General features: G+C 37.1%; 1 protein-coding gene across 1 annotated transcript; it reads left to right on the plus strand.

The window, feature by feature from the left end:
• Positions 1–6,331: 6,331 nt before the first annotated feature.
• LOC104069271 (guanine nucleotide-binding protein subunit alpha-14) lies at positions 6,332–13,676 on the plus strand (the record flags this gene model as incomplete). The annotated part of the gene is made up of 5 exons (XM_009588233.1): positions 6,332–6,486; positions 8,851–8,979; positions 10,859–10,988; positions 12,345–12,498; positions 13,486–13,676. Coding segments are annotated over 5 exons (759 nt in total), but the record flags the coding sequence as incomplete, so codon positions are not given.
• Between the last annotated feature and the right edge of the window lie 7,367 nt (positions 13,677–21,043).

A 21,043-nucleotide genomic window follows, 5' to 3' on the forward strand; every position in this document is an offset into this window, starting at 1 on the left:
CCCCCCCGCCCCGTATTCTCTTTTTATTTCTTTAGGAACAAACACACCCTATTCATTATGTCAAATTAACTGATGGGACTGTTTCAAAAAATGAGATAAAAATTAATGCAAACTAAAATGGTTTACTAAAACGGTTTTAGTACAACACAATGACTTCCAAAATATATCACATTATATTTCCCGGAAGTTAAATTAATGGGCCTAACCATAGTATGAAGAAGAGGCAAGTATTTAATTGTGTATTTCTACATATTCTATAGTGAGATATAATGTGTATTTCAGTGGCACTGTAAAAGTAAAAATTTTTAGAGATCTAAAATGTGTTCAGTGATACTCACAAACTTCCTATTCACATAGTATGAAAACTTAAACTTCTGCCGTAGCTAAGGATCTCTTGATAAATAATGTGTTTCTGAAGCAGTATACACCCTTAACTGGCTGTTCTTGTAACCTCCCAGTACTGCATAACCACTTTGTGTCCCTTCTGTCATCCTCTGCTGTGAAGAACCTGCTGTAGCTTCCAAGTATGACTTCTGTTGGAGCATTTTGTAGTTTGTTTTGCCCAGCCAAATGCGGAAGGACCTAGGGTATGGAAGCAAAGTGCAAACACCATAAAATATAAAAAAATGCTTAGAAAAATAGGAGCTTCATTAGTGCTCACAGCACTTTTGAAATAAATAATTCCTGTCTTTACCACTGGGCGTTTACACTTTCAGTAGTTATTGCTCCAAAACAGACTGCCTTTCTCAGAAAACTTTTTAAAGGGGTAATAACCTAGGTTATGGGTGAAGAAATAAATATATGTATAAATTCAGGCCTTATAAATACAAAGAGCTTCATGAGGTAACAAACAGAACCATTTTTGGGTTCTATTTAATATTTAGTTTCCTAAGAAATATGACAGAGCTGCAAGGTATCACGTCAAATACAATTTTTTTCCGAGTCTGGAGATTCAGACCCTCCGAAAAGAAGCTTTACTGAAATAATCAGTTCTATGCATCGCATGTAACAGCTGGAGATAAAATTTATTCATATATCTAAAAAAAAGTCTCTTGTAGTATTATCCATTTCTTGTCTGGCAAAGATCTGTCCTTACTACAAGCTGTATTTAATATTATTCTCATTCAGCTAGCATTTGTGCATGTTTCTTGGCACCTTCACAGAAGATGAGAAAGCTGCTTTTACCCAGTGGTATTACTGTGTGAAGTGAAAAAGGCATATTCAAGACCCCTACTGATTATTTTATTTCTTTTTAGTATATCTTTGTGATGAAAACAGATGAACAATTGAACCTTGACGTGTTGCTTGTTATACACCATCAGTTGCCCTTTAGTTGCAGGATTAAATTTGATTTCGGGTAGAGAATCCAGTAATAGATTTTTAAGAAACTAATAGATTTTTAGTATTCTAAGCAGCTTAGACACAGACTTTGAATGTATTTGCCAAACAATTTTGCTACTGTCTGTGTTATACATGATCAGTTTTCTTTCCAGGATCAAAAGGTTTGTTTTTCAGTTTTGTTTTGTGGTGGTGTTTTTTTAAATGAAACAAGTATATTCTCCTACTTCTGTTGCATTTAAAATCACTTGCCCTTATCATCTGTATTCTTTTCTCTACCTGCACCATGTCATCGTGAAGCAGAGGTCTACTTAAAAAAAATCAGCCTGAAGTAAGGTAACTTCAGAATAGGGATTTTTAATACAAAAATGTTACAGCACTTTTAATGTCACTTTTGCTGTTCCTGCTTACACCGTGTTTAGAGAGAGCATAATGTGCTATACATATTTTAATTAAGAGTGAATTCTGGAACTCATTTGTTGCTTGCATTTCATTAAAAAAAATTTTATGCCAATAACTGACGTTAACATGTGCTTGTGCTGTTTTGCATTTCCCCTCTTTGTTCCTTGGTTTGGTCTGTAATGATTGTAGATCTGTTTTGTTTTGTTTTCTTCGCATATTAGTGAGCCCTTTCTGTTCTTTCTGCTCATGTATTACAACGCTGCATATTTCCACAACTTCTCTTGGGCTAACTTCTTAGTGGTATGTGAGAATTCTATAAAATTCCACTCTTGCTTTGAGGGAAATGAAAACTAAATTTCTGGTGTTCTTCAAGTTGCAGAGGAAGGTTTTAAGATACGACCCTGTCCACTTGAAACAGTGAGGTCCGCTTCTTGCCAAAATCCCATTATAAAGTTTCATGATATTTAAACTACTTTCATGGTATGTTGTTGGCAGTGCCAAAAGATATTTGTTAAAATGTAAACTTACATTATTACTAACTGTTGACAAGATTTAATAACCCTTTTCTAGAATTCCCAGTGGTGGGATTCAACAGCAAAATAATAAAAGCCCTGTGAGCTTTGTGGGAATCTTACATCATTCAGTTACCCTTTGTAGTGTTTAACCAGAGGAAAAAAAGGACATTTAAGCATTTTATCAGATGTCAAACTAGCTTAAAGAGTTATAGCGGGTTAGAAAAATTATTTAGCTTTCACAGTTTGTGACAGATTCAAAGGCAAAGATTATTTGCAATAATCAGCAAAAATCCTTCAGTGGGTTAGATACAACAGTTTAAAAAAAAGCCCTGATTAGCAGAACTGGTTCTTATTATGTACTGGAAGAGCTGTGTATAGAGTTTGGGGGCTTAGTTAATTTTGCCATGGCTTGCAAATTTTCAGTTCAGTTGCAATTAATATTTGTGTTGACCATGAATACAATACAGAATGTCTGCAACTAAGCTATAGCTAATATAAATGTTTGACAATCAGTATTACTTAAAACTAGATGTAAAACAAACAAAATAAACCTATTTTACATTGATATGTTTTATAATGTCAACACGATTTTGTAGAAAAATAATTTACTTCAATCATTACAGTAGTCAGAGGCTGGAATAGCTGGCATTGCTCTGGTTGTTACTTACGAGGAATATTTGCAGTTAGTAATAAACTGTCACACACTCACGCGCACATGCGCACACACTCACACAAAACCCCGCGACACCTGCCTTTTAGTTAAGATGCTGGTATTTCCCAGTGTAAAAAATACAGGATTCTCCTACTGCCCAGGTTGAAGGACTTTCTGCTGCTTCTAAGGATATCTTGGAGTGTGTTTCAAGTTTAATCCCCTTTTCGATCAGATCCTGGCTGGATTATTGTACACTGTCTCCTAAGATTACTCATTACTCATTTATCTTGATGATTGCATTTTGAAGAAACTGAAATTTCCTGTATCTTGCTTTCATGTCATATTATCCACCCATAATTCATACCAAAGGTGTTTTTTATTAGTAACGTGCCTGTTTACTGAGGATGAGGAAGACATACCTGTGGAATGATACTAAAATCACATGGTGCTATAAGTAATTTTTCACTTCATTGTAGGATTTTTTTTCTTTGAATTACGAGCATGAGACTAGCTGTCAGTGTTGAACTCTATTTGTTATACACTATGAAATGAAGGATTCATCTGAATTATTTTCCCAAAAAGGATTTTTCCTGATGTCACATGGCACTTGGCCAGATAAAGGGGCTGGGGTTTGCAGATGTAGACACTTACGAAATACTTTTCACAAAGACCTGGTACCAAAGCTGGTTTTGCAGCTACAGTTACATGAAGCCCTCTTAGACACATGCAAAGTTTTAGCGTGGAATGAAGCCTAAGTCAACCCTAATCAATCAAAATGCTGTGATAGGTATTTGCATGTCACTGCCCTTTCTTTTCGCTAGAAAAGCGTATCTGTTCTGTGACTTTAGTGAATTGAAGGAAGAGTTATTCATAATCCAAATTATTCTGCACATCTTTCACCAGATAAGATTGAAAATAAGGAGAAAGGTTACTGCCAGGACACAGGGTCTCTAATCTGTTACCTCATATACAGTGGCTAAATAAAGTACAAATCACAGGTAAAGCTCTTCCTACATTGTTCTAGCTCAGCATGAACATTTGATACAATAATTACAGAACAGAAAAAATTATTCAATAGACAATATTACCTGTCTTGCTAACATAGTTATGTTCTGTAAAATTAAGGTTAAAAAACCCAATATGGATTACATTATATCTGTAAAGAATCTACAAGAAATACTAACAGGGATGTTTATACCATGATGCATTTTAAACTATTTACATTGATTAACAATTTAGAGTGTAGCAGTAATTATAACAGCTATGTTTAAAGCTTTTAGCTACTATTTTAGACTTGGCATTTGGTTTTGTGTAACAGAATACCTGTAAAATCAAAGATAATTCCAATCATGGAGAATTTTCCCAGGCATTATGAATGCATTTTAAGTGTTTAGTATGAAAACTCAGAAGAGTAGCATATTCACAACATTTTTGAGAGTTAGAATATTCAAAATTATTTTGAACTCAGCAAGGAGAAATTGCTTTTGAGGCATTAGGCTCTATGTTACACTGCTTTGCAGTTGCTCATGGTAACTTAAAGACCCCATAACTACAAAAACGCTGTTTTCTGGCTGATCTTTATCTCATTTTGAATGACTAGATGAACAGGTCTGTCAGTATTCAGATTTTCCAGTTCAGACCCAAGAATTCACTGCCCCGGATCCAAACCAGATCTGTGTGCAGCATTACTATTTGTGACTCGCCCAAGCTTAAATAAGAGGTTGGGAAGAAACCTTGTTTCATTTTTAAAGAGGATGACCTAGATGATCTCTAGCAATGCACTGGAAAAAGTGTTGGCAAACTGAATGTACAGTAACCAATCTGTTGTATTCCAAACACTAAATAAGTTAATTTATTTCAATATTAAATGCATTTTAGAACAATACTTTTCCAGACTACTAAAGGTATTAGCAAACATTACTATATACTGAGTTGAACAGTTACAGAAAAGAACACTTCCAATCATAGAATGGTTTGAGTTGGAAGGGACTTTTAAAGATCATCTAGTCCAAACCCCCCTGGCCATGGGCAGGGACACCTTCCACTAGATCAGGTAGCTCAAAGCCCCATCCAACCTGACCTTCAACACTTCCAGGGATGAGGCATCCGCAGCTTTTCTGGGCAACCTGGTCCAGTGCCTTATCACCCTCATCATAAAAAATTTCTCCGTTATGTCCAAGCTAAGTCTGCCCTCCTTCAGTTTAAAGCCATTGCCCCTTGTCCTTTCACTACAGGCCCTGGTAAAAAGTTCGTCCCTGTCTTCCTTATAAGCCCCCTTCAAGTACTGAAAGGCCACAATAATGTCTCCCTGGAGCCTTCTCTCCTTCAGGCTGAACAGCTCTAACCCTCTCAGCCTTTCTTCATAGGAGAGATGTTCCATCCCACTGATCATTCTTGTGGCCCTCTTCTGGACCCGCTCCAACAGGTCCATGTCTTTCCTGTACTGAGGACCCCAGAGCTGGACGCAGTACTCCAGGTGGATCCTGTACTGAGGATCACCAGAGCAGAGGGGCAGAACCACCTCTCTCGACCTGCTGGCCACGCTTCTTTTGATGCAGCCCGGGATACGGTTGGCCTTCTGGGCTGCAAGCGCACATTGCTGGCTCATGTCCAGCTTCTCACCGACCAGTACCCCGAGTCCTTCTCGGCAGGGCTGCTCTCAATCCCTTCGTCCCCCAGCCTGTGTTGATACTTGGGGGTTGCCCCGATCCAGGTGCAGGATCTTACACTTGGCCTTGTTGAACTTCATGAAGTTTGCACAGGCCCACTCCTCAAGCTCTGTGGATGACATCCCTTCCTTCAAGCAAATCAACTTGATTCTGCACCACTCGCTGCAGAACAGTAGATTCTTTTGTATCCCTTAAAAGCAAAACTTACATTTATCTTTGCAATATGTCTTACACTTAACAGCAAAGAAAAATTATTTCTTTCCATAGAGTGGTACCTTGGCTGTATCTCACTGAGATAGGCATTAAGCAAAAGATGGCTTGTAGGAATTTCATGCCTGCTTGATGACTGTTTATGCTAGGTCAGCCTCTGGTTTGTCCTGAAACAAACCAAACCAACGAACAAACCAAAAATATCTGTATTAAAGAAAGTATCTAGAATTTTAGAAACATTACCACTATTATAAATTGGTATTAAAATTTAGTGAGTTTAAAAACCTTTGTCAAGGTCCCCTTTTAAAAAGAAAAATCACGCCTGGATGACAGTAAGCAAGACTAACTTGTTTAAAACATTCATTAGCAGTCATTTGACTTGAAAATTAAATGCATTCAAGGATTAAAACTGCTTATTTTCTCCTAAGTTCCTGTCTGATGCTTAGTCTTACTGATGGGAAGAATATAATAAAGAAAGGGGAGAGTGTGTACTGCATGCTGATGGCAATCCTTTCTCACAATAGTGTAATCATTTAATTGATTAGGAGAGTGCTCAGATGATCCAAGAAGTGGAAGTGGATAAAGTAACAGTGCTGGAAAGAAAACAAGTTGAAGCGATCAAGAAGCTCTGGGAAGACCCAGGAATTCAAGAATGCTATGACAGACGGAGGGAGTACCAGCTCTCAGACTCTGCCAAGTAGTAAGTACACTGCGTAATTACAAGGACAAGCTAGACTTAATGAAGTTAATCATAGAATCATTTAGGTTGGAAAAGACCCTTAAGAACATCGAGTCCAACCGTTAACCGTTAACTGCCAAGTCCACCACTAAACCATGTCCCTAAGCACCACATCTACACATCTTTTAAATACCTCCAGGGATGGTGACTCAACCACTTCCCTGGGCAGCCTGTTCCAATGCTTGACAACCCTTTCGATGAAGAAATTTTTCCTAATATCCAATCTAAACTTCCCCTGGCGCAACTTGAGGCCGTTTCCTCTTGTCCTATCACATGTTACTTGGGAGAAGAGACCAACACCCACCTCACTACAACCTCCTTTCAGGTAGTTGTAGAGCGCGATGAGGTCTCCCCTCAGCCTCCTCCAGGCTAAACAGCCCCAGTTCCCTCAGCCGCTCCTCGTAAGACTTGTGCTCTAGGCCCTTCACCAGCTTCGTTGCCCTTCTCTGGACACGCTCCAGCACCTCAATGTCCTTCTTGTAGCGAGAGGCCCAAAACCGAACGCAGTATTCCAGGTGCGGCCTCACCAGGGCCGAGTACAGGGGCACGATCACCTCCCTGCTCCTGCTGGCCACACTATTTCTGATACAGGCCAGGATGCCGTTGGCCTTCTTGGCCAACTTGGCGGACTGCCAGCTCAAGATGAAGAGAGAGGTTCACTCTGATTTTATTAGTTATACCTGTGTCTCTGTTGGCCTGTGGTACACAACGAATTTTAAGCTGGAGTGATGAAACAAACTAATTTTAGGCTTTCTGAACATACTGGAACCATTATCCCTCCCAGTTCTGAGGTCAACACAGCTGGTACATAACTGAGTTTCCCTTGGGGGAAATCATGAAAAACAGCTGTACAAAATGTATTGACAACAAGCGGGCAGGTCAGACAGTTCAGTTAAATGAAAAATCTACGATATAAATAAGAATGAAGATAAGTCTCTCCCCCAATTTTCGAAGAATTTAATTGTGAAAAAATGATTGTTTCATGAGAACAGAAAATTTACATTCCTGTTTCTGCCGAGGTTGAAAAGTAACAGGGTTAAATTGCAGCAAGGAACATTTAGATTAGGCATTTGTGGTAAACTTGAACTCAGAATGGTTACACATAGGCAATCTGTTCCTGTGTGTTAAGCATTATCATTCTTGACAGATGTTTGTCTGCTTTGTTCTTAAATAATCCTACATTGGAGAAGGAGGATGCCACTTAATGGTCTACTGTAGCCTCATTTTCTAAGAAATCAGCCACAATGGAAAATCAGTTTTATTTTAAATTTTATTGAATCTTCCTTCTACTGTTAATTACAATTGAGATTCAATAGCAATTTGCTACATTGCTGGAGAGGAGGAATTTTCTTAAGAGAAATCTTTTCTGAGTAAGTGATAATATTAAGTGTAAGTATTTTTTATTTTGGGCCCCAAATGTGAGGGATGTTTAGGTAGCAAGGGGAGAATACACCGACACCCTCCTTCTTCCACCAAAGGAAGAGGGGGGAATTAGTGCTTAAGTAAAGGAAAGTTTGTGCTACAACCATGTTGTATGATTTGGAATACACCTTATACTTTCTGTATGCCTTGTTAGGATTTTGGATGATCTAATGTTGCCTTCTAGTGGTGGGAAGATAGATTGCAGAGAGGAATACTAGGCATCGGTTCTTTGTGTCTTGCTCACACACTGCTCGTTTATTGAGGCACAGGAATTCATCCTAGAATTTAATCCCAGCCATGGAAACCACAACAAACTTGTGAAACTAAGGAGGGTGAAGTTAGGAATGATTGCATGGGCAGACAAGAAACTAAATGCATCATCTTTTGTATTAAAAATATGTAAGTTTGAAGCATTCATATTTGTAGTGCTTTCCATTAATTATTTTCTGAATTCTGTCCAGCAACCTTTCACATTTGTGTGCAATATTAGCATCACGGATGAAGTGACAGGGGATAGAGCACTGTTGGTAAACATTATGACCGGGACTGATATCTGTGTGCAAACCTTAATTCTCATGTTCATTCTGCAGTAATAGCAAAGATTATTCAAATAAAATTCATCATTTTGGGTGTGGGCTGATTGTCTATAGAACATTCAGGCATCATCTCTTTTGATTAGTAGTATTCTGTCTGAAATGTACATTCAGGTCTCAGCTAAAGTAAAGGGTTTTATAGTTTTATGCCAACAACAACTGCGCTAAGGCCATGCACAACTGAATTTCTGTTTAGCTACTTTTGTGGGAACACTTCTGTGATTGCTGGTTAGTACTTTGGTTTTGAATCCATGTGATTAATCTATGACAGTGCATTAATCTTGTTTCTGTTGTATATTTAACTTTTCAGTTATCTTACTGACCTTGATCGTATTGCTATGCCCTCATTTGTGCCAACTCAGCAAGATATTCTTAGAGTCCGAGTTCCAACTACAGGAATTATCGAGTATCCTTTTGATTTAGAAAATATTATATTTAGGTAAGACTGCCTGTCAAATGATTCAGTATACAATTCTGAAGTAGTTGCTGCAGCTTTACTTCTAAGGTCTTTTAAGCTTTTGCATTCAATGAGTGTTGCATATGTTTCCAGCCCTTTTAGTCTCCAAAATTAATACAGTAACTTGAGTGGTGGATGTTTCAAAACATTGCTTTTGAAACTTACATTACATGAAAAAAGGTTTTCAATTCAAGCAGCCAAATTGCTGTGTATTCTGAACTATTAGTTTAATTAAAAGTCTTGGATGGGGGGTGCAGAGGCAAGGTATTTGTAGTAACACGAGTGCTCATATCCGAATGTAGTTTAGTTCCATTTAGAGCCAACAGTTTTTGCCTTCTGACTGTAATTGTTCAGAAGAGAGAGCCCTAATAGGTATGTTAAAGCTCTCAGGTGAGTTTACAACTTCCAGTTAGATAAAGTTAGGGAAAGGAGGAGGGGAAAAAAAGCGGAGGGTCACGACAGTAGATACTTCTATTCTTCCTGCCATATAACATACAAAAAAAAAAAAAATTACGTTCAGTGGAATTGAGAGAAACAAACGTACTCATAAAGTTGAAAGAAAGTCTGAGGAGCACCTTAAAATTATCTTATCCGCTACTACACAAGCTATCGCAACAGGTGGGGTTACTGATTTTCTAAGGGAAAGCATATTTTTTTATTTCAAAATCGCAGAATTCACACTACCATGATTATAGATGTTATTCCACCAAACTATCCATTTCATCATGAACAAACACCTGCCTGCAGTTACAACACAGTACCAGAATCCTCTCTGATAACACATGGTCAAACCAGCCTAACTGTTTTTTCCCGGCAAACGGAATGTTCTAGGGAGTATTTTGACCTGGATAAAATGTGAGGGACTGACTTAACTGCAAAACCATAGGAATTTGGTGTGGAACTAAGATATTTGTGAGCATTTTGATTGTTTTGAGGAGTGAGATATGACTACACTGCAGTTCTTGGGGGTAGGGGGGGCAACAGAGATTTTGGAGTGTGTGGGGAAACAAAATTGAGTATGTTCACATCTGCCTTTGCTAGAACTTCTACCAGCACAGAAGAAACCCAGAGTTATATTTTGTATTGTGCCTCAAGTGGCTTATACTGGGCCTGGCTATGATAAAGTTAATTGTCTTCATAGCAACCGATATGGTGCTGGTTTAGATTTGTAACCAAAACAGTACTGACAACATCATACCAGTGTTTTAGCTTTTGCTGAGCAGCGTTTGTACAGCACCAAGGCCACCTCTGTTTCACTGCCCCTCCGGTGAATAGGCTGGGAGGGCGCACAACAGGTTGGGAGGGGACGCAGCCAGGCGGATGATCTGAACTAACCAAAGACATATTTCACATCATATAATGTCATGCTTAGTGATAAAAATGAAAAGAGAGTGCTTTAGGGAGGTTGGCCATCTTTTTCTCGGGAACTGGTTGGGCATCAGTCTGCCCATGGGAGGTGGTGAGTGATTGCCTTTGCATCACTTGTTTTGTTTTCTTTATCTCTTCTTTCACTTATCCTTCACTTATTAAACAACTGCTTTTTTAATCTTGAGCCCCAAGTTTTCTTGCTTATACTCTTTCCTTTCATCTCCCCCCATCCACCCACAGTGTCGGGGGATAGTGAGCAAGCAGCTGCGTTGTGCTTAGCAGGATTAACACACACCACCACTAAAGAACAGTGAAAGTTGTAGCACTACAGCAAGTGAATCAAGTTTAAATATTAAACAGAACATACAATGTTAAGATATACTTTCCACAGTTCGAGCTTATCTCGGATAAGTAATCTATTATAAGGCCTTTGGATATACTTAAAGTATCTTATGAAAATGACTAATACGTTGACTGTATTTCTGTTTAACAGGATGGTGGATGTGGGTGGCCAAAGGTCAGAAAGAAGGAAGTGGATCCATTGTTTTGAAAGTGTTACTTCCATCATTTTCTTAGTTGCATTAAGTGAATATGATCAAGTCTTGGCAGAATGTGACAATGAGGTAAGGAGTGGGTATCTAAATAAGGTACAGAAAAAGATGATGTGTGCTTTTTAAGAAGGATAGCATTCACATGTCTTCATAAAAGCATTTGCAAATACTATAATTACATGAAGCAGCTGGTCAAGCAGTCCCGAAGTTGTATTAAATTAGCAGCCTGCCTGTAAAGTGAACTCTACCTTGAAAGACAAAACATGATTTAAAAACGTTTTAAATCTCTTAAGCCATGTCAAATGTTTGAGAATTTGAGCATCAGCAGTATCTCTCAGCAAGTAAAACTACCTCAGTCATCTGTAATTAGGGTTTTTTTGTTTTGTTTCTTAAGTCTCTGATGTTTCAGAATTAACCTGTGCATTAATTAAGGAAAATTAAAACAAAATAACTTAAAATTTACTTCCTTCCTAAGGTTAGAAAACATAAGATGAGTTCTCCCATCTGTTCTAGAGTGCTGTCATCAGCAGTAGCCAGATGTTGTAGAGAAGGATGCAAAAAAGAAAACAGTAGGCAATTAGAGAAAAGCATTTTAATGGAACTGCATTCCTTTTGGTAGTGGTTGCTTTACATCCTGCAGTATGAGGATTCCTTCAAACGTCCTTCAAAAACGCTTAATACCATTTGAACTCTAAAGTCCCAAAGCCCTTACAGATCACTTTCTCGAGATCTGTTTGAACTGTGAAAAGCATACTTCACTTGCTGAAGTGTCACAATATCCATTGTAGTCGAGATGCAAGTTTTCAAAGTTTCCTGTCATCTTTTCATGCATGAGCAACTTTGGTAACTGTAATTTTCTTTCTCCTTTCACCATCTTGAACATTTTGTTATGCTCACTTTGGACATCAGGAAATAAATAACAAACTGACTGCTATCACAGGTTTGTCCCCAGGAATTCCGAACAGCAATCTCTGAATGTGGTGTTCCTTAGATCTCTCTTGAAATGGACAGACTTCATTACTAGTATAGATGAGTACATATACTCTTGTCCTGCAGCTATGTTACAGTACGTTAACAGCAGATATTTGACCCGCTACACCCTTCTTCAGCTCTCACTGTGAGGTCAGAAGAGGCTTTCATGGAGCAGCAGGCCATGGCTGCTCGCTAACTCATACAAGAATTCAAATAATTTCTATTATTAAGGCTTGCTTTGATTTCACATGCCATCATGCCATTCATAGCACTGACCCAAAACTCAGTGAGTAAAAGGATATAGAACATGTAGAGTAATGATCAACCAATGCATTGCAATTGCGCTTAATAAACGTAGTATTTTTTAAAAAGCTTTCAAAAAAACCTGGATGATCTCTGCTGATGTTATTTCTACTGTTAGAGAGTGTAACTTCATACTAATTTTTGTTGTTGTAGAATCGAATGGAAGAAAGCAAGGCCTTATTTAAAACTATCATTACATATCCCTGGTTTCTGAATTCTTCAGTCATTTTGTTTTTAAACAAAAAAGATCTTCTAGAAGAGAAAATAATGTATTCCCATCTAATTAGTTACTTTCCAGAATACACAGGTAAGCATTTATCCCAGGCTATCTTCACAAAGCTAACAGTCATATTTAAACCAGTTAGTTTTTCCTCATTAAATTGAGCAGGGAAAGTGGAATTATATATTTGATATCTATGCTTTTCCACTCTATCCTTTAAAATACAAACGTAAGTTACTTGGTTTTACTAGAATTTTTTTTTGCTGCAGCATTGTGGACAGAGTCTTACGAGATTTCTTGCAGCCATTCTGTTACTGTTAGAGTGGCACGATCACTATTTATGAGAAGAAGCACCTTTCTCCATCCTCAATCTCAAGAGACAAGATACAGGGGGAACTTGGGGAATACGATATTAATCCAATCTTTATATAGTAAAAATCCATAGTATAGTTTTGCGTTCACTATTATAACTTGTTATCTATATGAAAGTCCAAAGTTAAAAAGCAGCCTGAATAACTTTCCTTAACAAACATTATTGATACTTAAAGTCACCAAAAGAATGATGAAAATAATGACACACGTATTCCATTATTTAATACAGTATTATATTCTGCAAGACATGTATCACGTTGAATCCTCCAATTAATAATGAAAAGAATTAAAATAATTTAATAGCTACAGAGAAAACGCATGTCCCTCTCTTGGCCAAAGAGAATCCTGTTTACTCTGTGTGTTTCAGAAAATTTAATTTCTCTCATGGTCTTTGACAAACTATAATATATGCTAACTATTAATATATGCTGGGTTATTTCAGTTGCGTAGGTTTTTATAAAAAATTACTTGACCTGTAAGTTTTACTGTTGAAAAAAGCATACTTCAGACATTTTAGAAAGCACTGTTGTAACAGTTTTTGCTCCACTAACACATGAATGAGAAAATACCAACATGGGAGTGTGCCTTTATGGCGACTTCACATTTAAATATGAAATTAGCCTGTTAAGATACTGTCCATATGTCTGTTCCTTGACCCACAGCTTTTAACTGTTCAAAACCACTGCTTGTGCTTTTGACTAGGACCTAAACAAGATGTCAAAGCTGCCAGAGACTTCATTTTGAAGCTGTATCAGGATCAGAATCCAGACAAGGAGAAAGTAATCTATTCCCACTTCACTTGTGCCACAGACACAGAAAATATTCGTTTCGTCTTCGCTGCTGTCAAGGACACGATCCTGCAATTAAACCTGAGGGAGTTCAACCTGGTTTAAAGAAAAAATGTGGTTGCAGCCACAAAGTGTGGTTTACTCATAGCACAGCCTGATAAAAAAAGTTGATAAAAAAAGAGGTGTCGTTTTAAATACCATTTACAGAAATGGGAGGAGGATTTATATTTACTGAAGAAGTATGGATCGAGAACTGTAAAGAATGAGTTTCAAAATTTACTTTTAAGCTATACATCTAAAATATTGTGTTCATATTTCCCATATTAGTTTTGTCTGTGAATTATTTTTTGACAGCTGTGGGAATTACGTATATTTAGGAGAATGTACATAACTGCATTGCTCTGGTTTTTTTAAGATTTTTCTTCTTTTTTTTATTTTATATTTACAATCATAGCTTATAAAATTCAGTCAGTCATGCCTTAAAAATGACAAGTTAGTGTTATTTTAGGGTACTAGACATTTTTATATTCTTGTTCTGAGCAATATAGCTGAAAGACTAGGGTAAACCTATTACACTTTTTAGAAGCATCTTTCAGTAGCCTTGATAGGCCAAACCTGTTAACGTTCTAGGAATCATTGCAAAAGATTAATTCTTGGTGACCCTTGCATATCACTGCCTTTTTGTTCAAGTGCCTTACAATAACCAGATACCTTTCACAGTTAAGGAATGATAGATTAAGGTCTTGCACGCAGTCCATGGAATTTACTCTTTTCTGAAGGGGAAGAGCATTTCTCAGAGAGCAAGGTATTTTGCAAACGTTCTCAGCATTCACTGCCACAGGATCTTGGAGATCATCCGCAGCTGCCTGCGATGAACTAGGCCTTAAATTCCTCCAAGTCACTAACGTAACTTGCTTTTTGCACTTTGCATTTTCCTGTCATTGAGCTTCAAAGGTAGTTTTGCATGGCTTAAGAGAGCAGTAAAGCCTTTCCTCTAGATTTCCAGGCATTCTCCCATCTCCTCCCTTCCCTGCCCAACTACAATCCTCTCCGCTAAAGATGCCAGCACCACCAATAGCTCAACAATTCTCCTTCACCGGGTCAAAAATTCTCAGACATTAGGGCAATCTTGAAAACCTTTTTTACCCATTCAAAATTCATGGTAGTCACTGGCACTTGATCAGCTAACCCAGCAACACTGGTAAGGGGAGTGTTTTAGTAGAACAGTCATTTATTAGCAGTAATTCAGGCCATAAGATGTGCTGAGGTTCTCCTGTATTTAAATACATGAAAATTCCATTTTTCCAAGAAGAAACATTATAGCAGTAGTTTTTCCTATCAGCATAAAAATAGCGATTTCTATGCAGCACAGAAAAAATTCAGGTTATATTGATTTTTCAGCTTGAGTAGTGCTTCTATGTATTCAGCCAGGTTGCTAACCCTCGCACTTCAGTCCTGTGAAAAGCACACCCTGACCTTTCACTGCCTATAAAAAATGTTTTACCGATTCACGTATTAAACAGCACAGTTCCCTTTTGTCCAGCAGTACAGAAAAAGTAAAGTACGTCCAGAGCTGGTTTTGCTTGCTAAGGAGAAAACAGCCTGTAACATTCGATTCATTTGTTCTTTCTTAGTGTTGGAACAAGCAGTAGCAGCCTGTTCTTACACTGCTTTAACATTTTTCTGTGACAGAACGACACTGACCTATACGTTGTGCCCATACCTGTGAATGGCAGTAATCAGCACAGAGGGAACAGCGCAGTACACCCTGGGATGAGGTGCAGGGTTCGGTGCCACTTGCTGAACAACAAGAGGCCAAGGGCGAGTGACAGAAAGCACGGAATAAAACAGCACGTCTGTGCATGTGTCATCCGTGTCCCCGACATGTCATCTCTACCCTCCCTCAGAAGTACTGAGGTGACAAGTCCTCAGACCTGCTGTCCTAAACTAACCACGATTGCTCAAAAAATAATTCAAAAGCATTTCTTGTCATAAAATCTGTAGATATTGAAGTTTTACATTAACTTGAGAACTTTCAGTCACATGAAAAGAAGACAAAAAAAACCTTTTTCTAGGGCAGCAGCCTTGATGGAGGAGACCGTATGAGATGCCCAAACGCTTGAACTTACTGATCCAGTTCTGAGCCCCCCTGGGAACTTCTGGAAAAATGTCCGTTTAAACTCTTAGCAGTTCCGTATCTTGAGTCCAGATTTGCTGTTTATGTGAAGAGCACATTGGCACCTTGAATTTGGGAGCCTGGCTTTGCCGGAGTACAAGCTTTGCAGATTGTGAGACAGTTACCATGTCACAGGACCCATCAGTACAAGAACGCTTTTCTTTCATACTTCACAACCAACACTTAAAAACATTCACGAGGGCAGCTTCTGCTGTATTGAGAACATAGTTCTCAATCTGCTTGATGCAACAAGGAATGAAAACCCACAAAAATAAAAAACCTGGGAGACATCCAGCAAAAAGCAAATTCAGGTTTTCTCCCTTTTTGCCTCTTAGCGTCCTACCACATCACACCTGTTCCAGCAGTCACATTTGTTTCAGCCTTAGATGTATTGATCTGGAGATGATGAGTTAATAAAAATTAATGGCATGGACATTCTTTTACTCCTTGTAGGAGAAGACTTAAAAGCCAATTTACTCCTCCCTTGAAGTATTACAAGATTATTTAGAATTCTTGTTCCAGATTTGCCATGAAAACAATCAAAACCTCTTTATGAAAATCCTGTGTCTGCCGTGAGTGGAATTTTAGATCCTTAGATCCCACTTGCAGTCACAAAAGCAAAAATTGTGACTGAGATCATGGTTGCATTTCTTAGATCAAATAACAAAGCTCAGGCTCCTATTTGATACATATACGTACTTGCATATACTAGCAGAAAATTCCAAATTAATCCACTGCTAAGAATAACAACAGGCAAATCTTGACTGAATAATTGAGTTATAGGCAGGAAAAAAGACGTCGGCTATCTGCTCGTTTGTTCAGTTTTAGACAGAAAAGTGTAAGGCATTCAAGAATCGCATAACCAAACTATGACAATTTGCATTTCAAGAGAAGATTATGATAAACACAGATGTCTTCTGTATGAAAACGTGAAATGCTTTGTAAAATTTTGATCTGCGTAATGAAACAAGTATTGTGGTACACATGAAAAACAAATCTGAGTCAGAAACACTTTGCACCATATCTGAGACAATTACAAATACACAATGCATATTAACAGTATTTTTCATGAACAGTTCCTACATTTAATAACCCTGTTCTTTTGAAATACATGGTCTAAATTCCTTAAAAAAAATTGGGAAAAAAAACCCCAAACTTTCCACAGTATTGAATTAATTTCCATAATAATCTGCACACAATAGCAAGGACAGACAGCTCATTCGACCAGTCTGGTTTTAGTAACACATTTAAGCATAGAACCCGAGACCCTTCCTTGGCAGAAGTTACAGATAAATTGATCAACATAAGAAGAAAAAAACAAAACAAATCAGTAATTAACTGTTAGGAACTTCAGCCACCTACATCCTTAGTTCCGGCAAGGTAAATCTTTCATTGGTTTTGGTTGCTGCTTTAGTTTTTGCCGCATCTTCAGTAAAGATTAGTCACTGCAGATGGAAAGGGATCAACTGGGAGAGTTTAATGCTGGAAAAAGCTACTGTGGAATTGTATGATTAGCTGAAGAAACTCTGCACACCCTTGTCTTGTGCAATACTTACGTGATTATAGGCAATGCAGTCTTTAGGCAGTTCTTTTCTGGAATTCAAATGTGAAAGGCTCAAGAAGGGGAAGAAAAAAATCTTATAGTTTTGTGGAATATTCTCATTCTTGAAGCTAATACAGTATCATGAAATATCTACAAATCAAATATATACAAATTATTTAAACTTCATACAGATATGGAGATATTTACAAACAAGCCACAAGACTTAGCAGTCCTATTAAGGTATGTGATGTATTTATTGAAACTGTTTTACATCAGCAGAATAATTAGGAAACTTAGGGTTCGTAGTTCAAATTCAAGAATATGCTGTAAGTATTATATTTTAACTACCATGACATAGCAATATTAATCCTTTATTGACTAGTGTGTGGTATTTGTTGTTTGCAGGCAGATGGCTAAAAATAACTCAGAAGGAACAAAAGACCTTAGTGATCTGTTTGACATGTGAGTGTATTTTGTGAAGTGCTAAAGATAATAAATAGCTAATGGCATATGTACAGAAATTTTGGGGAAAAATAGAGGATTTCAAAAGAATCTAGTTATCTGGCAACATCATCTATGTTTTTTTCAATGCAGCAACAGGAAAAAAAATACTTCAAAGGAAGCTTATACATGTAAATCCAGGTATTAAAAACTTGTCCTTAAAATAAACCAAAGGTAAAGACTGAAGTCTATTCTGCTTTCACTGAGAAGGCTGCAACAGAAGCTTGACCTTGTGTTCTCAGAGACAGGATTTGACTTGTCAATTTCTACCTACAAAATTCTGAGTAATGGTATTACCTGTTAATTAAAGCAGTATGTAAAGAAAACAAATAATAATCACATTCCGGTCAAATAAAATTTAGTTTCACTTTATTTGAGGTGAAGAAGAGGCTGGGGACTAGGGGGGAGTGTGGAAACCGAAAGAGCCATGCCATGCAAAACCATGCAGCTGAGCAAAAAGTGGCACAAACAGTTAGACTTACAAATGCTTTAGGAATGTGTCTGCCATGTTCGATTCTATGATTCGTTTGTCACTGATTTCTTAGAGGTAATTCTAACCCTTAAACTACTACTGAGAACCCAAATGACATTCCTCAAAGGTATTAAGTTTAGGTAACAGTCATCTAGAAGAGAAACTGTTCTTCAGTACTTCAGTAAAGGCCATGGTATATTTTTAAACATCACCAGTGGGCAGACCTAAATGCAGACATTTTAAATTTTTATCGAGATCCCCTTGTCTAATTGCATATACATTTTTAATAAAAATTAATATATCTATTCTGCCTTCGTGTTGAAAAAAATATGCATATTGCAATAAGGAATGAGGCATAGCAGAGTGGACATCTCAAACAACTTGCAGTAATCCAGAAAACTACACAATGGCGTAAGTCTGAACACCTTTCTCCTTGCCCCAGGCTGATTTATAGTTAAAACAGAGAGAACTGGTGTCTGCCAAGAAATGGCAAAATTCATTCATGACTGTATGATGAAAGCGTAAGGAAAAAACAAAGAAAAAAGATACAATTTACTGACTAGAAAAAGGGAACTATAGAAAATCATGTTGCCATTGACACATGGAAGGAGTGGGGGAAAGGTCCCACACTGACTTTTGAACACTTCCACTGTTTTAGTTCTTGTGTTAAGGCTTTTAGTTAGCACAGATGATCAAAATATTTTATAGTCTGTAGGAAAAACGCAATTTTGGGAGAATTGTTGTGTTTTCCAAAACATGAGCTTAACCACAGACATGCACATTTAAAATAAATCCTTCAACATTAATGGTTAAATTGCTCAAATATTACTAAAGAGCCAGCTGGGATTTGAGAATCAGGAGTTTGTAGGCAAAATATATGTAAGAAAATTAAGAACTGGAGATAATATTAATTGAAATAGAGGCTCTGTGAGGAGAAAATATTTAGAGTAGGGTAAATTGAAAAGCTACACAAACGGGAATGTACAAAGTACTTGGAAGAGGTACTAGAAGTGAAAGTCGCAGAGATACTCAGTAAGTACTGGGGATAGCAAGCGAGAGGAGGAGACAATACAGTAATCAAGAATCAAGATCATGATGAGGCTACTAATTGAACTATCCTGCCTAAGATGAAAAGCGATAGATGAAAAACAAATTACAGATATAGAATGGTACTCAGTGCACCTAATACCACTACTTATCTAAGGCAAGTGTTGTATTAGTTTGGCATGATTATAACCTGAGTTAATACTCTTGGTACGTGCTTGATGTACAAACAAGTGGAGTAATACAGTCATTGTCATATTCTGGAATTCTCTTATAATCTTTTGATTCAATTTACAATTTATGGGAAAAATTACGATATTACATGTATTTTGTAACCTGCTAAATTGGTTACTCAACACCAATGACAAAACTTACAGTAAATTAAAAAACTGCAAATTGTAGGTTAGCATGCTAGTAATTTCAGATTTTACGATATTGCGACAATTTGGATATCTCAAGCACCACCAGCAATGTCAGAATTATATCCTGAAGCTATAAATGTTCCAAACAATTGTTTGGAAATAATATTTTGGCAGCAAGTACTTCCTGTATCTATCAGGTATTTTGAAGACTTTTATATGGGAATTTATGGAAACCTCCATGTAACACTGTACTGTTTCCTGTACTTTTAAAATCAACTGCAGTAAACAGACATTAAACAATACTATGACTACTGCATCTAAGAAATAAGCAGAATTGCACACATTCAAGCTCTCCCTATTAAAGTTCTGCTCTCTGGATTTGAAACAAAAAAGTTTCATTGGGTAAGAAAAATTGATGAAAGCAACTGTGAAATATTATATTTATTATTTAATATAAATTTGACTTTATTAGTCACTTGCTTAGCACACAACACTGTGTAATCCAAGGCATTTATTTTTGGTATGCAATAGTGCACTTATAACCCCATAAACTCCTTAAGTTGCAAGACTGTTAATAACTTTTATTTAAAATAATAGGCTTTAATTAATATTTTTAGTGCAGAGATCTATTAATTCTCCCCATTATACATTTTTGTAAACTGTTATGTTTTCTGTGAATATTGATAGAGGTGCTGCAATGTTTCCTTGAGTAGAATATAAAAAAAGTTTACACCAAAAGTGATACTGTATTCTAAATTCATCACGACCTGGTCCATTCATTTACAAAAAGAAAACAATATTGTTAACTAAGCAGCCACTCCTGTGATCATCTAAATTAGACTTCCCTGGTCAGTAGCCTTCTTCTTAGAATTTGAGTTATAAGACTAGTAATTATTAAGTTAACATTTCCTTTGATAAGAAATTTGAATTTCAACACAGGCTCAAGTCATATAAAGACTAAGACACAAACTAAGTATTGATTTTCAGAATCAAATAAAACACAAAAGATGTGCTCTGAATAGTATCATACGAATTATTCCAGAGTTCAATTTCAATATCAAATGTAATGGTAAAACAAATGCATTTTACACTGTATTTAAAAAAAAAAGAAATCTGGAATTCTTATGTTAAAAACAAACAAACAAGCCAAAACTTGGCAGAATTTTTTTCATCACTAGACTTTTTTTTTTAACTTAACATCATCTATTTCTGTGATATAGCCATAGACTGTTGTGACCATAATAAACAATTTCGTAAGTCTTCCTTCCCTCCTGTTTTTGCTTTTGTTGCTGATATTCAAATGGTTCTGCTTGTTAAAGAGGAATTAAAAGGTAGCTGTTCAGTGTTCTTCGTATCTTGGTGCTTCTCCATTCA

Source organism: Fulmarus glacialis, unplaced genomic scaffold (genome assembly GCF_000690835.1).
Source record: "Fulmarus glacialis isolate BGI_N327 unplaced genomic scaffold, ASM69083v1 scaffold8742, whole genome shotgun sequence".
Classification (NCBI taxonomy): domain Eukaryota; kingdom Metazoa; phylum Chordata; class Aves; order Procellariiformes; family Procellariidae; genus Fulmarus; species Fulmarus glacialis.